Raw genomic sequence first — 20856 nt, forward strand, 5'->3', positions numbered from 1 at the left:
CTAATTGACCTTATAAACCGGGCAAATAAGTATGGGGAACCACATAATAAGAATATACGGTGATTTTTGCAATCAATTTAGCTAGCTATAAAATATTTAAAACAGGAATTAAAATCCCCTCTACACTTTTTAAGTCAGTCACACCAATTTAGCTTTGACCATTGTGTTTTAATGTCTAACTGAAAGCATTTGATTGTGCAGCAAAGCCATATTTACAACTTCCTACTATGAAGTACAGTTTCTCTTTTGCTTGCACAGGCCTAATACATATGTAGAGTTCTTCTTATTAGACCTACAGGACCACTATGATCCACCAACAAAGGTTTCATGAGAATATACAACAGCTTTGCATAAAGTCACATATTAACAGTTACATTTTAACAACCCAAGAATGACAACTATTGTCACATAATTCTGATAAAATTAAAATAAACATTATTGGTACTGAAAATGGCCAGTGGTAATGCACCATATCCATTTCTAGAATAGATGTTAATGAGGTAAATGTGATTATACAAAGGTTCATAGTTAACATTGACTGTGTCTACATACTGCACAGAAGTTCACATTTTACTTTAAATGAAATTATGCATTTTTACAACAAATCAAAATACAAAAGACAAGTTATAACAAGAAACCAAATGCTTTGATCTCCCTCAAATCACAGCCGCATATAACCACAAACAATTTGTCAAATAGAAAAGCTTTTTTTTTTTTTGAGAAGCCACTTGATCACCTCCTGGTTGTTAGTCAGACTCTTGTCTATTTAGAAGAATCTGATATGTAGAAGTGTCACCAACTGGTAAATGTACTGTATGTTGCTGGTATTTGTGAGTGCTGCAACACACCCTGATACTTTTGTTCAGATCGTTCAGCGACAGACAGAACATGTACTGATGTCTGAACACTAGATGAGAGTGAATAAAATCCTACTCCAGACAACAACACAAATTCTTTAAAATACATACAATCAATCTGTGATAGAGGTTCTCACAATATCTTAAAGTAAAATTCCAAAAGAGGAACTTACTAAGGATGAACGCTGCCTCTGAGGTCAGAGACTGTTGACCCATCAACTACATTATATCTTGTCAGTTTGACGTTAGTGCTGCTTTTCCTCAGAAATGTTGGCAGTTGAAATAGATTTTTGGGACAAATAACATCATTTTCACTCACTTTTCAATTTCACACCAAACATTTGTGAAATTACAGCCCTTGAAACAGACTCACTGAAAACCTCACAGTGTCCAACCCATATTTTTAAAAGGATCCAAATCTTTTAAAAGCCTTCTGCTGGTGTGATTATGATTTCCGGCAGTGACTGTGATGTTGCTCGGGGGCTCTGCATTTGTGAGGCCATGACACAAGCCCGCACCACTATGTCTGACTGAGGAGATGATGATGTCTGTAATGACGAAGATGAGGAGAGGTGGTGCTTTCTGAGCAGGATCAGTTTTGGGTTCCTCAGTAAGGTGTAAAGCAACACCCAATGTCTCCTGGCCCGGCCATTCACAGCTGATTCTGGAAAAAGTAGAGTAGTAGGGTTAAACATAAGTGCGTAAATGCAAAAATGTCATTTAATAGAGGATATTACTTTGGTCACGAGCCTGTGGTATATTTAATAGATGACAGGTGGAAGCAGACGACGATTGTTCATGTCAGTGCCACAAATACACACACATATATACATACCAGATGGTGTGTTGCTGAATGTGGAGTATGCAGACGCCGTGTCTCTCGCCAGTGTGTTGGAGACCAGCAGCTGGCAGAAACACACCATGACTGGATTGTTATGATAGTGGTCAGCGAAGATCATCCCAATCCATGTAGTGTAACCTGGAATGTGCAGGAAATACTGTTAGATACACACATCATACACGAGAAAGAGCGCTGCATTGATAGTGTTAAACAATCTGCATTTGAGAAGCAGAGAAGCTGATTAACTTAAGCAGCATGTGAATTAAAAGTTTCAGCCCAAAGCTCTACACACATACTTGACAAAAGCAACAAACGGTTACAAGTCCTGGTGATTAGGAAGTGAACAAATATGTAACACTAACACATTTATGAATGCTGGGTGTTTGCTGACATTTATCCATCATGTCTTTGGGAAAGATAATGATAAAGTTGTCACAGTGCTTGCTCTCTTTGTCTTTCTGTCTTTTCCCCTTTCTTTCTAGTATTAATGATTGACTGACATTCATGGCTGACATATTCCTAAACCCAGTGTTCCAGTTATATATAAAGCTATTTATCCAAAATATATAATTTTGGATAAATACAAAATGACATTTTGTCTTGAGAAACACGGCCTGTGGATGTGAAATACTGCCATCTCCTGGAAGATGCTGTGGATGCGAGCACCTCAAGGAGGAATGAAATGTATGAATATAATATGACCAAACCTTATAGTAATCAAACCTACCACCATCAAATAATGGTAACAATAAAATAATCCCTTATCTACCACTATTTCAAGTTAGAATTGATGTTTGGCTAGCACTTGTTAATTAAAAAATAATTCACTTTTGTTTAGTTAATTTTTCAGTTCAAGTTAAGCTTACCAGTATCCAGGCTTTCATATCCTCTCTGCATAATGGTTCGGTCTATGCGAGACACCAGCCATGTTCCCACCACAATGCTGCACAGCAGTCTAAATATGCAGTTTCCGATCCCCATCACCACGTTGTAGAAAAAGAAGAAGTAGCTGAAGCAGTGGAATGCTTTCCTGAAGACGAGAGGGAGAGCGAGCTATGATTTCAAGATACTGTACAGAGCAGTTTTACTCTGAATCATGTTCACTTGTTCTAGTAATATTTGACATATTGGTATAAAGGGTTTTTTTCCAAAATGTAAAACACCATCACATGTTTTTTTTTCTGTATCTGCATGTTTCAGCAAGTCACTGAAGCTACTTTGCACTGTTGATTAAGTGAGGAAGTTCATGTTATATGGCAGCACCATTACATCAAATGATTTACACATAATATCCTCAAACAGTCCTCAGCTAATCATTTAATACTATCTGTGCTTCGCCTTTTTCAACAACCACTTCCCTTTTCAAGTTAGTGTTTGCTGACAAATAGAGGACCTGATTTTAAGTGTGACGTCCCAGGGATGGTTTTATGGTCCACACTTAATATCTGTATTGACCTGTTATTCAGAGCCAGTGGTTTGCCTTTATCAGTAGGAGATATTTTATCCTGAAGGAAGAAAATCTGGACCAGAACTATCTGCAGAATCACCAGGACTATCATGAGGCCGATGGTCAGACTGAGAGACAGAGGAGGAAAGACAAAAAATCAATCAATACAACCATCTACCATTAGTCCATCCATCATCTATTGATCTACACACACACACACACACACAGAAAGCAGCCTTACATTATGATGCCAAGGTTGGCGAGCATGTGCAGTACAATTCCATCCTTTACAGGAAGAATGAGCAAATATGTCAACAGCAGGGCAAACACGAACTGAACAAAGTGGACTATCAGGTAACCTAACGAGACAAAAAAAAAAAAAGAAAGATGAGACACTCTTGCAATTATCTCACATAATCTATTCATGTTGTAATCCTTTACTGACACTAATGGGCTGACTGTACATTGTGTTTCATAATCTTACATTTTTATAATGCAGAAATCAAAATGTACAATTATATTATGTGTGACAGTTCAACTGTGCAGATGCAGGTTTGGAAGTTTCACTGACATCGTAACATGAGCACTTACAACTGTTGTAATTGTTCAATAAAACTTTTATTGCAAACACATTTAACAATATTGTAGTGAAGGTTTCCAATGTTTTTTTTGTCAAGGATGGAAAACAAACACTGAAACACACTCAGACCATTGGACACTAACACTCTCCACTGAGATCCTTTGAGAAAAATTTGTGATGTGAAGCAGTTTTCACATCATGCGGCTGGTGTTTGAGTGGTGATTCTGTCACCTTATATAATGTAGGATGTCCTGATGCACATTATTTTGCTCAGCTGCTGTATGTGTTTTGAAAGCATACAGTACAGAATAGTCAGTTGTTCATATTTTTCAGGAGATGAAACACTTACCCCACAGTGTAAACGCTATTTGCCATCCAGAGTATCTTGTAATGGAAGCCTGCAGAGATCAATACAGAGTTGAGCATTTCTAGTTTTTGGTGACAAGTGTGTGTGTGAACCTAATGTATGCAATAATATGAGAGGCCAAATAGAATGAGATGCAAACTTTCACACCCACCACATATGCACACAAATGTTCACATGCATAGAGTACCCACATGCTCTGCATATTTGAAGCACTTACAATTTTCCACTGTGGTGCTTTATCAAGAAGGCTGAGAGCCAGTACCAAATTCGGATAATCATGTAATATTTTGCATTTTGCAGCTGGTGGGGTACAGTTATCATGTGGTTTACAATATGTGGCCAAACATTTTCAGGAAATCTGTACATCGTACACTGTGACACACATCATGACCTGACCTGGAAACACAGTTAAACTGGGAGCCAGTGTCACACTGGTGAATGCTGATTCAGAGTATTTAGTGCCAAATTGAAATCAGATTTTTCCTGGGTTTGTCTGCCATCTGTTGCGTGTGTGTGTGTGTGTGTGTGTGTGTGTGTGTGTGTGTGTGTGTGTGTGTGTGTGTGTGTGTGTGTGTGTGTGTGTGTGGGTCTGTCATAGGCTACTTTCAGGGACAAATTTCTGACTTCAAACCAGTTAATTGGGGATGGCTTGTCCAACTGGGGACAAAAGTCATGTCCCCAATTGGTAAAATGTTATTTTTTGGGTCAGTGGTTAAGGTTAGGGTTAGGTTTAGGCAAGTACTGGTTATAGTTAGGGTTAAGTCTCCAGGAAATTAATGTAAGTCTATTGAAGAAGCAAATAAACATTTGGGTAGAGACTTGATAATCAAGTGACATCTGGGAACAACCCATTGATCAACAAAATGCCAACTGTGTGTCTTTCCTGCCTTTGACCCCTGCTGATTTGACCTTTTGGATCCTGTCTGAATGCAGCACCCCCTCCTGTTCCTGCCCCTTGATTTCATCTGTCTGGGTGCCCCTTCCCTTCCCCCCACCCCCACCCCCTTACTATGTTGACCCTTGATCTTGACTGTGTCACACTGTAAGGTCTGAATGCAAATGCCCTCCCTTCCTACCTTTTGTTTACCATTTGTTGATCACTGCTGTGATCTTACAGTATAAAATGTTTCCATTTTTTGGAGTGTGTGTGTGTGTGTGTGTGTGTGTGTGTGTGTGTGTGTGTGTGTGTGTGTGTGTGTGTGTGTGTGTGTGTGTGTGTGTGTGTCCTTTACCACACTGGCAGCAGAGCGAGGGTTGTGAAACTTCTCAGGAAGAAAACCCTTCTGTCCTTTCCACAGCCTCTTCAAGTGTTTCCTGTGGCATCAGTACACCATGTGACTCATTTATGTTTTTGTTTTTTTAGATAACTTATTGAGAAATTTAATCTAACATGTTTGAGTTTAAACTTCAATACAATTTTGATACTTATTTTTTAGGGCTTTTACCTGTAACATGCCAATACGTGCAAGGTGTAGGCGACAGAGTTGAGACTAGCAAAGATGGTGGTAGCTAGCCAAGTCTCTGGAAGGAAAGAAACTAAGACAATTATGTGTCTGGTGGACACATAATATCATCAATAGCATCAAAAATAGTCTGGTAGACCAACTCACCCCTGGACACATATATGAAATTTTCCAGCTGTGGTATCATGGCTGCCAGAGCTCCAGTGTTATTACAGGAGGTAACCAGGTTTTTCAGTGTGTCCTTCCACTCCTCTGCTTTGTCAAAAACCACTTTACTGAGAGTGTAGTCGGCCAGAGTCACCTAAAGGGATGATGGACAGACAAATACCAGAACAAAGTGGGTAGATAAGACAAAGTGGGTAGATAAGACATTTGATCACACATAAACACACACTTTGTTTTTACCGTATATAGGCAGATAAGGGATATGATGGCAGTGCCGATGATCCTGTTGGGGAACTTGAAGTAGGGATCCCACTCATACACTCTGCTCTGGAACCAGCTGAGGGGCTTACTGCAACACAGACAGTTCAAAGCATTGTGTGTGTGTGTGCATCTTTGACTACATTTTTATGCTTTTAAATGCTTTTTGTTCGAGGTTTTGCGGCAGCTGTGTGACATAAATCGTTTAAAATTCTGCCATGCAAAATTTAAAGTTGAGGAGCGGATTCACAACACCTTGGATCATGGAATTTACCAGCAACAGCTGAACACACCACCTTGGACTTCAAGTCAGACTTTATAGCACTGCATTACCACACAACAATAATGTAAATTTCGCAATAAACATATAGAGCATAACATCTGACAAATGACATTTTCACTGTGATGAATCTTACACTCAGTCCCTATAAATGTTGTACACATCTCACTCATATAATCTCAAGGTTCAAAGTGCACATGATTTGTGGGAAACTTGCAGAATCAGAGAACAATAGAACTGAAAATCCTCAGTTAAACAAGGAACACTTGAAAGCAGCATTGGTGCGCATGTGTGTGAGTGTGTATTCTACCTGTATGCCGGTGCTTTCTTCAGTAGTCTCTTAACATGCTGAACCTGGTGTTCAATCAGCTCCTCGGGGTTCTGGTGGCAGATTGAGCATATTAATCCTCACACAGTTCTTTTTTTTTTTTTGAAAAACTGTCAAACACTTACAGAGTAAAAATGTAAACTCTTTCACTGATGCTTAGCATGTTGTGCATATATTGTGTACAGCAAAAATAACAAAACATTAAAGAAAAGAAATTAAACACAAAAGTAACATTAAAAAACAGTCGAAACAAAGCACAAAAGTAGAGTAAAATTAATAGAAAACTGTTCTATAAGTTTCTTAATATATGAGAAATTAAATCTCATATTGTCTTATTGTATTGCTTAGTAGGTTTTACTTTCGGAGCAATACAAAGCCAGTGATTTTATACATTAGGCATGCTGACCTCCTGCTCCAACTGCAGATGTATTCGGACACCTTTGACCAGTATGTAGATAAATCGTCCCAAGAGGAAGATGAGGGAGATGATGCAGGGCCACTGGACAATCACCTTCTGATATTCACCCAAAATCTAGCATAATAAAGTCATTAATTTATTCATTTTTAATTAATATTCATACTAAACACCAACAAGCAACTCTTCATAATATCTTTGTAAATTTTTTGTAGAACCTAATTTATTTAGGTGCAGACTGAGACCCATAGATAGTTGCTAGGTGGAAGCCACAATGCATTATTTTTCTGCTAGCTTTCATGATATGTTTAGTACCCACCTACCTTACCACCTGGACAGGTGAATGTATCCCAGGCTGTGATGATGATCCTAGAAACAATCACACAGACATTTATATATATATATATGTCTGCATATTTCAGAAGTGTTTATGTTACTTTTAGTGAAGTAACTATTATAATATTTACCAGAACAAAGAGTAGAGTATTCCCAGCACAGCCCCAGTCATTCTGAAAGGTGTGGACAGACAGGCAAAGAGAGGGAAATTCACCAGGCCCACCTCTAAAGCGCCAATCAGGTACACGAGTGCTGAAGAGAACAGTCAGGAAACATCTCATCAGTCAATGTGTTTGTTTCTTGTATCTGTAAGGTTATTATGTTTGAATATAGAGCCGACAGCATACAGTAACATAACAATGGTAACCAGTTAGAGCACCTCTGGCCCAGTTTGGGAAGTTGAAGGGGATGTAATGTTCAGAGAAGAGCAGCAGGACACTGGTGGACACTGCACCGAACGCAAACCCATAGGACCAACGATTACTGAGGCCGCCTACGGTGTCCAAAGGCCTGGTGAACAATAATGACATCATGACATGAACAACAACTCAGGTTAATGTGGCTGCTTATAGTAGCCTGATATACAGTAAAAAAAACCTAGACAGTTCAGATACATAGTTGCATATTACAACATTTGTACTGAATTAAAATGTTCATAGAAGAAATTTCTATACAGTAACAATTTATTCCTGTTATTGACTTACACCACAATGGCAAAACGTCCCCTCAGGAACGGCAGTTTGTGGTCAATGGTCAGTCTCTGTGCTCTTTTCTGGAGGAATGAAAGCACCCCTGCAATCAGCACCTGGAAGACGACCAATCAATTTATTACATAGAAACATGTACTGCAACAACACTATCACATTGTGTGCAATAACAGCCATGTAAGTGTGCTTCAACAGTATTCTTGATCAGGCCACCGTAACTACCTGCTCATTCATTGTAATTGTACTACCACTGTGCATGTATTCATTTTGCTACTAGTGTTACTTTAGATGTCCTGGTTGTACTGTATTCTGATGTAGTATTGCATATTTTGTCCTTCCTCTGTCACTCTTCTTTAAGTGTACTCCCACTTGTTTTATTAATAAAAAGTCTGTTGTGGAGATGTTTTATTAGGATCGGAGGCACGACATGATTTAGCCAAGTACGACATGTTCCTGGACCAACATTGGTCCATTGTTGTTCCAGGAACACGTTGGTCCAACATTGTGGTCCAGGAACATGTCGTACTTGGCTAAGGAACATATCCTACCTGGCTAAATCATGTTGCGCAAGATCGGAGGGTGTCATATGTTATATGACCCTATCTATCATTATGTATCGTTAATAGTGAACTTACAAATAAAGCCACTTCCCTGCATGTATGAGTAAATATATGTTGCTGATATAAAAAAAAGCAAGTATTGTTCCAAGCCTTGTTGTCATATTGCAGGTTAATTGGATGTACTACTTACCGCTGGAATGAGTGAAAAGTGAAAGAAGAGGTCTACCGAGATTCCATTTTGACAGTCTTGGACTGTGGAGTCCCTGCAGAGACAGTGACGATATGAACACAATGTAATATGATGTATTTTAACTGGTCTGAAGTGAAAGGACACAAAACAAGATAGAATAGAGGGGAACCAAATTAAACTGAATTAAAATCGATGAGATGGACCAGATAGACCTGAGTAGGCTTAGACTAAACTGAACTAATCAAAAAAGGTTAAAAAACGTACATTTAATAATAATATGAGTTCATAATGCATCAGTAAGCTCTTGTTTACTGTTGTTTACTTGTTAACTGTCTTGAATCAAAACTATTCGAATCAATCCTACAATCTTACACTACAGGTAACATTACCATAATCACCCAACAGCTGATACTAACAAGGTGAAGAGCAGGATCGTAATGTCATCGTAAATTAACAGTCTGTACTTACACTTGTTCCATCTGGTTTCTTATCATCCTTGATGAGTCCATTCATTGAAGTCTGGGAAGCTTTGTTTCTGCTGCACTGTAAGGAGAAAGGAAGGGACTGTGAACTGTGACAGAAACCACTTCTGCGTTTCCGGGTTTCAACCACGTGACTCACGCACTTGACCTTTGACCTCAGGATTCAACACTTTATTTCCCTCTGTTTTTTTTTATTTTTTATGTCCACTCTCCCCGCGTGTTGCTCTGTGCTTCTGTGTCATCTTCCTACCTTCCTTCTTTTGCCAACTGCTCAGTTTGGCTTTGTCACACACACACACACACACACACACATGCCCCCTGAGCATTATTGATCACTGTGTTACTCAGTATAAGGAGTTTAAACATTAGAGCTCCCACGGAGATGACCAACCGATCATTCACCTCCTGCCTTCACTTTACAAAGGAATGCTGATGGCGTTACATTAATCCATGTCCTTTGTTTCTTTTAGCTTTCTCTGTATCAGCTCCATTGGAAAACTTACATTTAATGGCTCGCTTTTCTTGAATTTTCACTTTCTAGTATCTGTTTTGCTTTTAGTACATACACCATCCAGACATATTAACATCAGACTCAGTGAGAGTTGGATTTTATTCATAAAAAAAAGAAAATATCAGATGGTTTACTGCTGATTTTTATTGTTCATGGCAATGAGACATGTAGGAGAGTCGGGATCCATTTCAAAGATCCGTGTTGGACTGATTATCAGATTCCAACTGGTCACCTTGGCGACAACATCACCACCTGCGCAGATCAGCAGCTCTCCTCCTTGGCAACCAAAATGTCCATCTTGGTTTCTCTGCAAAGAGAAGCATGACATGACATTCTGTGTTTCACTCAGCTTTAACTTTATATCAGTGTAGGTGAACAGTACGGAGCGCCCCCAAGAGTCTGTAGAGCAGAGTGAAAATGAGGCCACTCAAAAAGACTCTTCAGTTGGAGATTAGGTGTTCAAAGCCATCAGTGAAAATTCTTAATAAAGCAAACTATTTGTTACAGGATTATGAGACAGAATATCAACAGAAAGTGAGATAGAAAAAGGGAACAGGTTGTCATATTGTTCCTGTTCATCTTCTGTGTGGTTTGGACGAGGGTTGGCGATGACATCAGCAAGAGCTGTGCTTCATGAAATAAAATTAATTTCTCCAGATCATCCATCAGTAGATTTAATTAAAAAAAATCTGTCAACTTGTCTTGCTAGTGTTTTTGTCTCTCTGGAATGAAAACACCAATGCAGAAGGACCTCCTGAAATCTAGTGCTTTTTTTCAAAAACAATACATATGTGAATAGTATTTGGTCACCAGAGATGTAACTGTCATTTTCCAGTAAACACTAGTGACCCCATGAAACACAAATAAACAGTCATTTGAATTGGCTGCGGCTGTCAGCCAGAGTTCAGTATTGTGTCTTCTAATTCTTTCACCACCAGGTGGCGACACTTTTTCCCTCCATAAAGTCAACTTGGGTGATATGAACTTGTGTGAGTGCCATGAGAGAGGAACAGCTGTGTGTACTCACTGTCTCTGGGCACACAGGATACACTCATTGGCATAGGTGTTTCCATCACTGCCACACACAGGGGCGAGATTCAGAGGACACGCCACGATCTCCTCTAAGTTAGGACAAGACGGCTGCCATAACATAAAACACACGGGGTCTGGTGTCATATTCTTTCTTTCATTACTTCAAAGGAAAGTTCATTCACCATAAAATTCCCTTATTAACACATTTTCTACACATACACAGTGATACATAAAACACTTTCCTATGCACCCGCAGTACTTTGCGAGTCAAATGCTTCCATGTGTCACCTTTCTCATGAGTCCAGAGTTCCCCTCCACATCTGCAAATAGAGCAGATTACTTCTGAAACCATAAATACATAAATAATTAACTCCACACCACATAAAATCCAGCTTACATGCAAATACAGAGGCAACTCACCTGATACAGAAAGAAATATTATAGGCAGGCAGAACTGACTATACACCCACAGATATGAATTAATAAAAGTATACTGGGATGAGAACATGAGAAGCCAAAACTGCCTGTCACACATTTTAACATAGTCTATGTTATTGATATAGTTGATCTATTACTTTTAATGCACTATAAATACAGGTAGAGCATATATGATTTTACATATGTGTGTATATAACGCTCTACAGTGCCTGTAAAAAGTGTGCAAACGAGTATGTTGTATTTTTTGTGAGTTGTTTTCACTTTGACATTAAAAGATTAGTGTTAAAAAAACACATTTAGTCTACTTTGCTTCAATGGTGTAAGACAATAAAACATAAAAACTCCTAGTAAATATAGGCACTGTATGTTAGATACTATGCATCTAAACAGGTAATTGCGCAAAACTGCTCCATAGACTGAAATCTCTATAACAGCCACCAAACTAGAAAGCAAATACCTCAAATAAAGTTTGGTGATTGTTCATGTGAAGCTTCTATTTTTGTCTTTCTTACCTGCGGCCACACAAAAGAGCAGGAATGCGAGAAGAACAACTCTTCCAGTCATGATGGATGTCGGTGGATGAATAACCTACAGTGACAGAAACCTCTGAGTTGTGTTTCTGTTTTGTGTACGTGGGAGTGTGTGTGCGCGTGTGTGTGGGAACGCAGCAGGTGAAAATAGACACACAAACTCATGCTCACTCTAGAAACTCACAGTCACCAGCGCACATTATCACACATTTCAACACACACATATCTACTCAACTCACTGTATCTGCTGTTCAGTCAGTAGCTTGGTTGAGAGAATACACTTTATGAATAAAAGGATCTAAATTGACAAAAAAAATGCATCAAAGAGGCAACTTTTTTTTTCAAAATGTATGAATTTTATTTATTAATGTAAAGAGTAACTATACAGAATGGGTAACAGACTCAAACAGCTGTTGTTTAATACTTAAAAATGTAAACAAATAATAATATTGAGCACGAGAGGAGAAAATCACCACATTAGTACTGTCCTGCGTTTCTCTCTATATCTCACTATTGTCTCAACTTTTCACAATTCCACTCTGTTCTGTCAATCACATGAAAGCCTTCATTCACTATTTCAAGTTTCAGACAAATGTATTTAATGCAGTGGTGAAGTCATGTCTGTTTTCCAGTGCAGAGATTTGCTTTTAAATGTTTAATTTGCCATAATCAAATCCCTACTTCTACATCGTGGAAACAAATAGTTACTAAGTCTTTAAAGTGCTCATATTTAGGAGAGGGGGTTTGGTGGGTTGAGGCTTGTGAGCCCGAAGGCCCACAGCAGTTATTACATCCCCGAGGTAACGGAAACCCCTTCCAAAATTTTATATGACACAGAGCACCCGTAATGACAATCTGTCATCAATTTGAACCCTGGATATAATTTTCAGACTATAAAGCATTACAAGCACATATTTTAATTAAAGTGGTCCCTGTTTCTGTTTAGTCTGGCTTCTTGACTAACTCTAGAAACATAATTTAATGTGAAGTATCTCAGTATCTCTTTGGGTCTAAAAGTTTCTGACGGTAGATAACTCCAGTGCGGTAGCTTATTAATGTGTACCAACTGATTCGAATTTGGCAACGTCACTAGAAGATAGAAAGAACTTGTAGTCAGATGGAGACTGAATGAGATCACACATGTTCATGTTTTTGAGCTGCTGACGACGACGACAGAGGAGAATTTCTGTCGATTTAAACTGACCTGATGGATAAAGAACTGAAATCAAAGCACAACAGTTGCCTCCTCAAGATTATGCTGGTTGATCAAAGATACATATTTAGCTCAATTTTGGCACAGATACTCCACTTTGTTCACTCCACTGGTAACATCACATAACTGCTACTGTACATAATATCCACAGCAATGCTGGCTCAGCTCTAATCTGCTCCTGTCGTGCCCTCACACATTGGTATAAAAGCATGTGTTGCTGGAACAGGTACCATCTTTAGATCCCATACAAGCAGAAACTGTCTTCTCCGTGTATGGGTGCTACAGTTTTACCCGCAGGAACATCTCATTCATCTCATGGCCAAAAAAAAAAAAAAAAAAAAAAAAAATCACATTTTGACATGTTTTCTTCTTTTTTTTTACAACATAATTCAGATTTAGACCCCACATGTACATATGTGCCAGTAATCCAACAACAACGAAGCAGAATTAAGTCCTCTCCAGTCCTTTACACGCTCATCTGATGGCATACTTTGACGCGCACACACTCACACACACACACAAGTGCTGATAGTCCAGGTGCGTGGCCCAGTGGAAAGCATGCAATATATATTTCTACATAACTTTCAAAAACCAGTCCAAATTGTTCATCACTCTTCATCTTTCACTTGAAGTCACAACTGCCAGTTCGTGACGATCCTCTTGTGTCCTTTCTGATTTGATTTAAAGAGAGCAGGGCGAGTACAACAAGCCGTTATAGCAGACTGCACATCCTGTACAGACATCAAGCAACCACAAGATTTTTTTTTTTTTGACAATGAAAAGACATTTCTTTAAAAAAAAAAAAAAAAACAGGTTAGTTTCATTCATCATCTCCACAAAAACCTGCTTTTTGTGCTTTGATGCATGTTGGTGTTGATCTTATACATTCCTTGGCAGCCTACATACGCTGTTGTTTTTAATGGAGTGCTCAGATTTCTCTCTCCACCATCATACAGTATAGGCACTGTGCTGGACAATGTAAAGGACATCATGAACAACAAATAAAAATGGACAACTTGGTTATCTGAATTTGTTGTCCAAACAAAGATAAACAAAACTCCAAAGAGGTTATGTTTGTCTAGTAGAATTAAATTATTAAAAAAAAAATCTAATTAGTAAAAATTAATATGTTGAATGATTGCATGTTTCTGTTTGAAATCAGTTGGATTGTAAATGCTTTTAACCATCACCTGCATTATAAAACAACTTGGTAATGAAGAGATTGAGAGGTTTCACCCTGAATAAAAAAAGTAGTCAGTCCATCCTTTATCAGTTGGCAGTGAATGATACAAATTTTTTTTTTTGTTTTGTTTTACACTGTCGTGATTTCACGATACAGAGTAGCACATACACAGTCCCACTGACTACCGCTAACTACTTTTAGGAATGGGGATTAAAAACTAGAGATATTTCCTTCTATCATCCCCGATGCCTTGTCCATTGAGTCAGTAGCAGAGCTACAAGGTTTCCAGTCGAACACAGCAGTATGATCCTGCTGTCGCTTCAAGTGTTCTGAGTCTTTTCTTTCTGTCTGTCTGTCTGTCTAGTGAAGGAGAAGCACCAGTCTCCAACCCTCACAGGAATATCCTCTCATCTTAAATATATATATAATTCTTGCATTGATTTGCATTGAGTTTTCATTGTTTCAGTGTCTGTCACGATACCTGCAGTCTCTGCCTCGACTTTTTTCGAGAGGCTGTGCGCTTAGGTGCAGGTCCACTGAGAAATGATAACAATTAAAAAAGACTAAAAAATAAAAATAAAAAATGAACATAGTCTGTCTCCCCCTCTGATTAGTGGTCCATATTTTCTGGCGTTGTGGGGGAGGGAGGAGGGGGGGAGAGTGTGTGAAGCATAGCAACTCCCACTAGTGGTGTGTTGTGGAATCACACGCAGCTCTCCCTGGTCTTGTTGTCACTGAGGAAAGAGTTCAGCTGGGAAATGTCCACTACCACAGCGTCTCGCTTGTTCAGATGGACGTCTTTCAAATGGTCCTCGTCACTTTGGTCCTTGGCAAAATTTACAAACACCTTGATGGGGGGAAGGAAGAGAAAAGACAAATTAGACTTTGCTTAAACTAAAGTCGCCATCTAGTTTTTTTTTAATGAGCCTTTGGTAAACTGCATTACTTGGTCTAGAGTGGTCTGAGAGACGGAGTAGTCCTCTATGCTGAGCGCCTCCTTGTTCTTGGAGAGCAGGGAGAAGATGCGGGCGAGGGAAGTGAGGGAGGAGGGCAGCTGGTACTGCAGCATGTTGCGGTGTTTCTCCTTCAGCGTGCTGCCTGGCAGCTCCTGCTCAATGAACTTCATCACCGGATGAAGGTCTGGGTCTGGCCCTGCCACCCGCAGGATGATGGTGTAGCCATCACCAAACCTGATATGAAGTTAACAAAGAAATATATTACACTGAACTGAAGTTTTAAGCAATAATCTGTCATTTAAGTGGTACTTTTAAACTTAAATTACATTTTTTGGTGCTTGACAGTCATTCTATCCAGGAACGGCCTATCAGCCATCACGTGTTTACAACAATAATTTAAAAAGATCTGCCCTTCAATGGTCATAATATGCAACTTTTTCAGTGTAGTTCTACCAGGCTATGTTAGGAGCTTTGTGTATGTCTGTCAGCTGTTGTGAAATGCTATTCTGGTGTGTATTCCTACCTGTTTTTAAGATGTTGCACACTGCCCAGACAGCGGAACCTGCCGTTGACCATGATGGCCATTCTGGTGCAAAGTGCTTCACACTCCTCCATACTGCCAAAAAACAAACAAAAAAACACCAGAATGAGGTAAGTCAAAAAATATCATGATTATATACTAACACAAACAGAATCATAACTTAATATATGTAATTCTGTTGTGTAGTCTAACCTGTGAGAGGTCAGGACTACAGATCGTCCCTCTTTGATGATGCTCAGTATGGCGTTCCACAGGGCACGACGTGCCTTAGGGTCCATGCCTGTTGTAGGTTCATCCTGTTGACAGAAAACAACAGATACTCAGCTGATGCTGCAATGTAATGTTGAATACACAACCCACTGCCTTCAGGAACTTTTGGGTCACTTCATACTTTATGCAAAAAAAGAAACGTTTGTGTGTGTTTGTTTCCACTCACCAGAAATACAACAGGTGGTCCTCCTATGAGAGCGATGGCAGTGGACAGTTTCCTCATGTTTCCTCCGCTGTAGCTGCCTGCTGCTTTGTCTACATATTTGACCAACCCCAGCTTCCGGATGCCCCACTCTGCCACCTAGTGGATGAGATCAAGTTTTCAGTGTTAGGCATCTTTTCAGAAACTTAAGACTTTGTTTATTTGTATTGACCAAAATCTGATATCATGTATCACTGGATTATAAGTCTAAATAAAAAAAACAAGACCAATACCAAAGGTCCAATAAAATAAGTCATAGGCAGTACACTGGGCACATGCATGTGTGTTTGTTTGTTACTGACCTCACAGACTTCCTTCTCAGGCACTCCTCTCAGGATGGCGTAAAACTCAAGGTGCTCTCTGCCAGTCAGCAGGTCGTTGATGGCATCAAACTGGGGACAGTAGCCCATGTTCTGATGCACCTCGTCTATTTCTGTAGTTACACTGGAATGAGAGAATTAAGTTTTCATTTGATATTTATTCCAAATACCTTTAATCATCTCACTGATGAAAATATATTATTGTAAATGCTACAGAAATAATTTTAGCAGCCATATTTTTCAGCTTTAAAGTGTCTCCTACATCTTACCAGTCAGGCTGAATAAAGAACCATTTATTCTAAATTACTGGATGTATTGTATATTTTCCGGTATGACATGTCTTACCTCTTGCCAGCCAGGTAGGCTTCTCCACCGGTGACCACAGAGTCTCCTGTCAGCATTTTAAAGGTGCTGGTTTTCCCGGCTCCGTTTACACCAAGCAAGCCAAAGCACTGCAGGGAAAAAGAAACAGTTTCACTCTCAGGATTTAGCTGGTAAAGAAACCTGCTCATCCACTTACAGACACAACACTCATATTCTACTGTTTATTTGTATTAAAGGAACCCTGTCTGTTCCTGGCAGTCTGGTGTAGAATCAAGTGTGAAACAGGTGTAAGATATCAGTATCGTACCTCGCCAGGGGGAATGCCAACACACAGCCGGTCCACTGCCGGCTTCTGTTTCCGCTTGTAAATCTTGGTGAGCTGTTTAAGCTCCAAGATGTCAGATTGTCCTGTTCCGGTCAGGATCCTCTGTCGCTCTCTGGCAACGTCCTCGTCTTCTTCTCCTATAGGCTTCAGATGACTGGTGGATGACCTGGAAAGTCACAGGCACCACAATTAGGAGAGGTTACACTCAGAAGGACTTATAGGATGGGCTTTAGTCAAATCCTTCACACAAAGGGAATTCAAATCTGCTAATTGTTTTCAGCTGCAAGGTCTTATCAGGGATACTGTGTTATGAGAAGAAGAGGCCCTAGAATAGAGAGGATGTCTTTGTCTATTTTAAGTTGTACTGGATTAGAACAGTGTAAAGCTAACTGATCACACATGTATCTAACCACAAGTCAGGTTTCACTCACCTGGCCTTGAAGCAAAAGCGGTACTGAATGAGGACGGTGATGCAGAAGAAGATGACGCCCTCAATGGCCATTGCAAACAGGTTTTTTCCCACCATGTCCCAGGCCAGAGGGGAACGGAACCGGTTTTCACCTGAAAAGATGCAACCAGAGAACAATGAGTGCCTTGTGAAAACCAGCATGTATGTATTCATGTTTGTTGTTAAAAGAGGGAGTTTAAGGAGTCGGGTGCGCTTACCGAATCTCTCCAGAGCATCGGCCATTGCCTGATTCTTCACCATATCGATCAGTCCTCTGCCCAGACAGAAGTGAGGGAAGATGAGGAAAACGTTCTTCAGGATGTCGTTGATGCCACCGATCTCCTGAAATAAGAGGGAAGTCAATTTTTAAGGTTAGAGCATTTAATCTAAATAATTTCTCAGCATAATCTACTGCTTCTCTATATAACTGAACGAATGACTTGGAGACAGTATTTACATTGCTTCCAAAAAGCTCCAGGACGAATGTGGACACACTGCCGTTGATTCCTATCAGTATGTTGACGCTGGTCAGAACCACGTAGGCTGTGCTGGGGATCTTAAAGAAAAATGAGGCTGGGTACATCAGCGGGGTGATAGACCATCTGGAAGAAGACACAAAGAGCATTTCAGACGTTAGAGAAAAAGAGACAATAATGAAAGGAAGAGCCAAACATATTGAATGTCTGTCAAACTCACCCATAAAGCAACAGCAGCAGGGCAAGCACAGGCAGATTGGTGGAGGAGACGTAGGCGTCTTGTTGGAAACACACAAAAATAATGATGACCAGCGTGGCCGGGACGATGTAGTTACACTGCAGGAGAGGAAGGGAAAAAGGATAAAAATTGGTATGTTTTTAGTTTAACACAGCATTATGTCCTGAATTTTAATACAACATGGAGAAGAATCAGTGTGTTAGGGTCCAGCTGAAGTGGTCTTACCATGTCCCAGACAAAGTTGGCCAGCCAGTAGAGGAAGGGCTGCACCCCGCTGATAAACTGCATGTGTTTGGCCTTGTTCACTCGCTCCTGAATAAGGAAGACCACAAAACTGGCAGGGACAAAGGACATGGCGAAGATCACACAGATGGATACCAGCACATCCACTGATGTCGTCATCCTGGAGGAGAGAAGATAAGAGAAGGAAGATGAGAAACGATGAGAAATCAGCAGAAGGTCACAGAGATGTTTTAAATGTACTGTGAGTCTACATCGACAGTAATGCTCACAATGCGACTTGAGACAGCTGCTCCTTGGTCAGGTTGAGTGGATGATTGTAGGCAGTGATGCCAAACTCTGCGGGGTCTTTGTCGGCTGGCAGACTTGCCCGCAGGATGCCATTGTTCATCACATTGAGGAAGGAGCCGATGCTGTGCCAACCCTTGTTGTTGAACCAGATCTGCAGATTAAGAAGCAGATGAGAGATTTTACTTTCTGTAACATCAGAGAGCAAATAAAGCAGCTTGAAAGTAAATTAGTTGTAAAGTAGTTTTTAATGAAGACATAGTGAGTAAGTCTTTGTAAAGAACCTAATATAACTCTCTTTTGATAATATGATTTCCCCTTTTTTGTTTCTTTGCTCAGTCTTCATAAGCTCCTTCTGTTATCCCAAGAATTCTGCATAAGCACTTAGATTTTTACCTTTTCATTCATTTTTGATTGCTTTTCATTTTTGTGGTCAAGCTGAGGAATTGAGGCTTATGCTGCAGTTAGTTGTTCTTGTGTTAGCAGATACATATCAAGAGAAAAATATAGTATATGTAAGTTAGCAATAAGAGGGTGAAAAACTAAAACTAAGAGCATGAAATCTATGGGCATGTGTGCTGTAGAGCTGAAGCTGTGAAAGCTTTTAATCTGCAACAAAGCAGAAATCAATTATTACGCAATCAAATTACACAATATGAATAGAGTGAGTCAAGTGTTTAGTCTCTAAATGGGCGCAGTGGTGTGCTACACCCCTGCATTGGCGGAACAGCTGCATTGTTGAAGGCATTGGTGAGGAAAGCTTGACGGTAACCTGCAGAGCAATGTGCTGTTGTATAACCATGCATGTGAGTGCTAACCTTGACGTTATTCTTGGTGTCCAGTCCTTGGACGAAACTGGAGAGACTGCGAAAGAAACGATCCGCTGCAGTTCCCTAGAGGGTTGGTGAGGCAGAGAGAGAAGAAGGAGAGAGAGAGAGTCTCATTTAGTGCTTGTTTAAACCAACAATATCAGCCAGAGTTTATCAAGTCTAGTTTCTGTCAAGTGCCATCTTGTATTTGCAACAACAATGTTCAACAATATAACATAGTTTTCATGTTACTTATACAACACTACGTAACTAATAAATCCATGACTGTTTCTTCTAAAGTGCAGCAATTAGTGTCCCCTGACCTCACTGAAACCACGACAGTAATCTTTCCTTGCGTCATAGTCTTTTGACCGGTTTAGTGCGATATGTAGAGCAATGATGTAATAAAATCTCTTACTCTCTCCAGACGGAAGCGTATCCGCAGCTGCGTAATCGCATCATCAATTTCATCTTTCTGGGACAGAAACTGAGAATTCCTGGCGCCGAGTGAGAATCCACCATATCTGTATAGAGAATGATTATTTCAATACCAGTGAAGGACACATCAGATAAAGACACTCTATACTATTGACACACCAACAAGCTCAAGATGGATCATGTCAGATGATGTACCTGAACTCGTTGACCCAGATCTTGTTCTTCAGGCTGTGAGAAGAGGAAAAAAAAAAACACAGTAAGGCAAGAATTGACATTAAAAATGTGAATGAAAACTAAACGCTGATAAAATGAGACGAGTGTCACCTCTTGCCGATGATCTGAGCGTAGGTTTTAACCAGATAGTCTGAGATATTTCTGCCGGTCAAATTCTGAAGAGTGTCTTTGTCACTGATCATCATCTGGATACAAAAACAGACAATTAACATGTTTATTTGTGTATATTGTGTGTATATTTCTTTGCATACAGTCCTCGTTGTGTGGTATTGATTTACACTTTATTTTTTGTTGTCTTGCATCACTAACCTGTGGCGGTGGAAGTCCCCCAGCACCAGCAGGACACTCTGGCAGCATCCTTTTGCGCCCTCCGCAGCTGCACTCACACAGGGGAGAGGGATTCTCCATGGACCAATTGCCTTTGTCGAACATGTCCTTCACACTTTGAGACACTTGCGGGACCGACCAATCATCCTCCACTGCTGTACAGGGAGTGTCCCTGGAGCACAGAGAGAGAAAAGTTTATTAAATTACTAAACTGAATGTCTGACAGAAAGGAAAAGC

At 39.9% G+C, this 20856-nt stretch overlaps 3 protein-coding genes across 5 annotated transcripts in view; all 3 read right to left on the reverse strand.

The window, feature by feature from the left end:
* Nucleotides 1-126: 126 nt before the first annotated feature.
* Nucleotides 127-9411, reverse strand: stra6l (STRA6-like). The gene is made up of 18 exons (XM_044346333.1): nucleotides 9263-9411; nucleotides 8795-8867; nucleotides 8042-8142; nucleotides 7717-7847; nucleotides 7469-7589; nucleotides 7325-7370; nucleotides 6993-7118; nucleotides 6569-6639; nucleotides 5961-6069; nucleotides 5703-5856; nucleotides 5538-5613; nucleotides 5325-5406; nucleotides 4075-4123; nucleotides 3387-3504; nucleotides 3154-3273; nucleotides 2565-2728; nucleotides 1693-1836; nucleotides 127-1521 (listed from the first exon to the last, which is right to left on the reverse strand). The coding sequence occupies exons 1-18, from the start codon at nucleotides 9301-9303 to the stop codon at nucleotides 1280-1282; spliced, it is 1968 nt and encodes a 655-aa protein (XP_044202268.1). The 5' UTR covers nucleotides 9304-9411; the 3' UTR covers nucleotides 127-1279.
* A 497-nt stretch (nucleotides 9412-9908) lies between these two features.
* Nucleotides 9909-11905, reverse strand: spink4 (serine peptidase inhibitor, Kazal type 4). Its single transcript, XM_044346372.1, has 4 exons — nucleotides 11770-11905; nucleotides 11108-11139; nucleotides 10815-10927; nucleotides 9909-10094 (listed from the first exon to the last, which is right to left on the reverse strand). The coding sequence occupies exons 1-4, from the start codon at nucleotides 11819-11821 to the stop codon at nucleotides 10049-10051; spliced, it is 243 nt and encodes an 80-aa protein (XP_044202307.1). The 5' UTR covers nucleotides 11822-11905; the 3' UTR covers nucleotides 9909-10048.
* Nucleotides 11906-12120: 215 nt separating this feature from the next.
* Nucleotides 12121-20856, reverse strand: part of LOC122978897 (phospholipid-transporting ATPase ABCA1-like) — a 42589-nt gene continuing 33853 nt past the window's right edge. For all 3 annotated transcript variants that reach the window (XM_044345965.1, XM_044345966.1, XM_044345964.1), the window contains exons 31-49: nucleotides 20602-20791; nucleotides 20383-20477; nucleotides 20254-20286; nucleotides 20039-20144; nucleotides 19630-19704; nucleotides 18796-18965; nucleotides 18509-18686; nucleotides 18266-18381; nucleotides 18027-18171; nucleotides 17788-17911; nucleotides 17553-17682; nucleotides 17104-17287; nucleotides 16818-16924; nucleotides 16455-16596; nucleotides 16117-16251; nucleotides 15873-15976; nucleotides 15663-15755; nucleotides 15130-15373; nucleotides 12121-15030 (exon numbers count right to left, since the gene is read on the reverse strand). In XM_044345965.1, coding sequence (XP_044201900.1) covers nucleotides 14887-15030; nucleotides 15130-15373; nucleotides 15663-15755; nucleotides 15873-15976; nucleotides 16117-16251; nucleotides 16455-16596; nucleotides 16818-16924; nucleotides 17104-17287; nucleotides 17553-17682; nucleotides 17788-17911; nucleotides 18027-18171; nucleotides 18266-18381; nucleotides 18509-18686; nucleotides 18796-18965; nucleotides 19630-19704; nucleotides 20039-20144; nucleotides 20254-20286; nucleotides 20383-20477; nucleotides 20602-20791 — 2515 coding nt within the window. In that variant the 3' untranslated portion in view covers nucleotides 12121-14886. The remainder of the gene's footprint in view (nucleotides 15031-15129; nucleotides 15374-15662; nucleotides 15756-15872; nucleotides 15977-16116; nucleotides 16252-16454; nucleotides 16597-16817; nucleotides 16925-17103; nucleotides 17288-17552; nucleotides 17683-17787; nucleotides 17912-18026; nucleotides 18172-18265; nucleotides 18382-18508; nucleotides 18687-18795; nucleotides 18966-19629; nucleotides 19705-20038; nucleotides 20145-20253; nucleotides 20287-20382; nucleotides 20478-20601; nucleotides 20792-20856) is intronic.

Source organism: Thunnus albacares, chromosome 3 (genome assembly GCF_914725855.1).
Source record: "Thunnus albacares chromosome 3, fThuAlb1.1, whole genome shotgun sequence".
In the NCBI taxonomy this organism is placed as follows: domain Eukaryota; kingdom Metazoa; phylum Chordata; class Actinopteri; order Scombriformes; family Scombridae; genus Thunnus; species Thunnus albacares.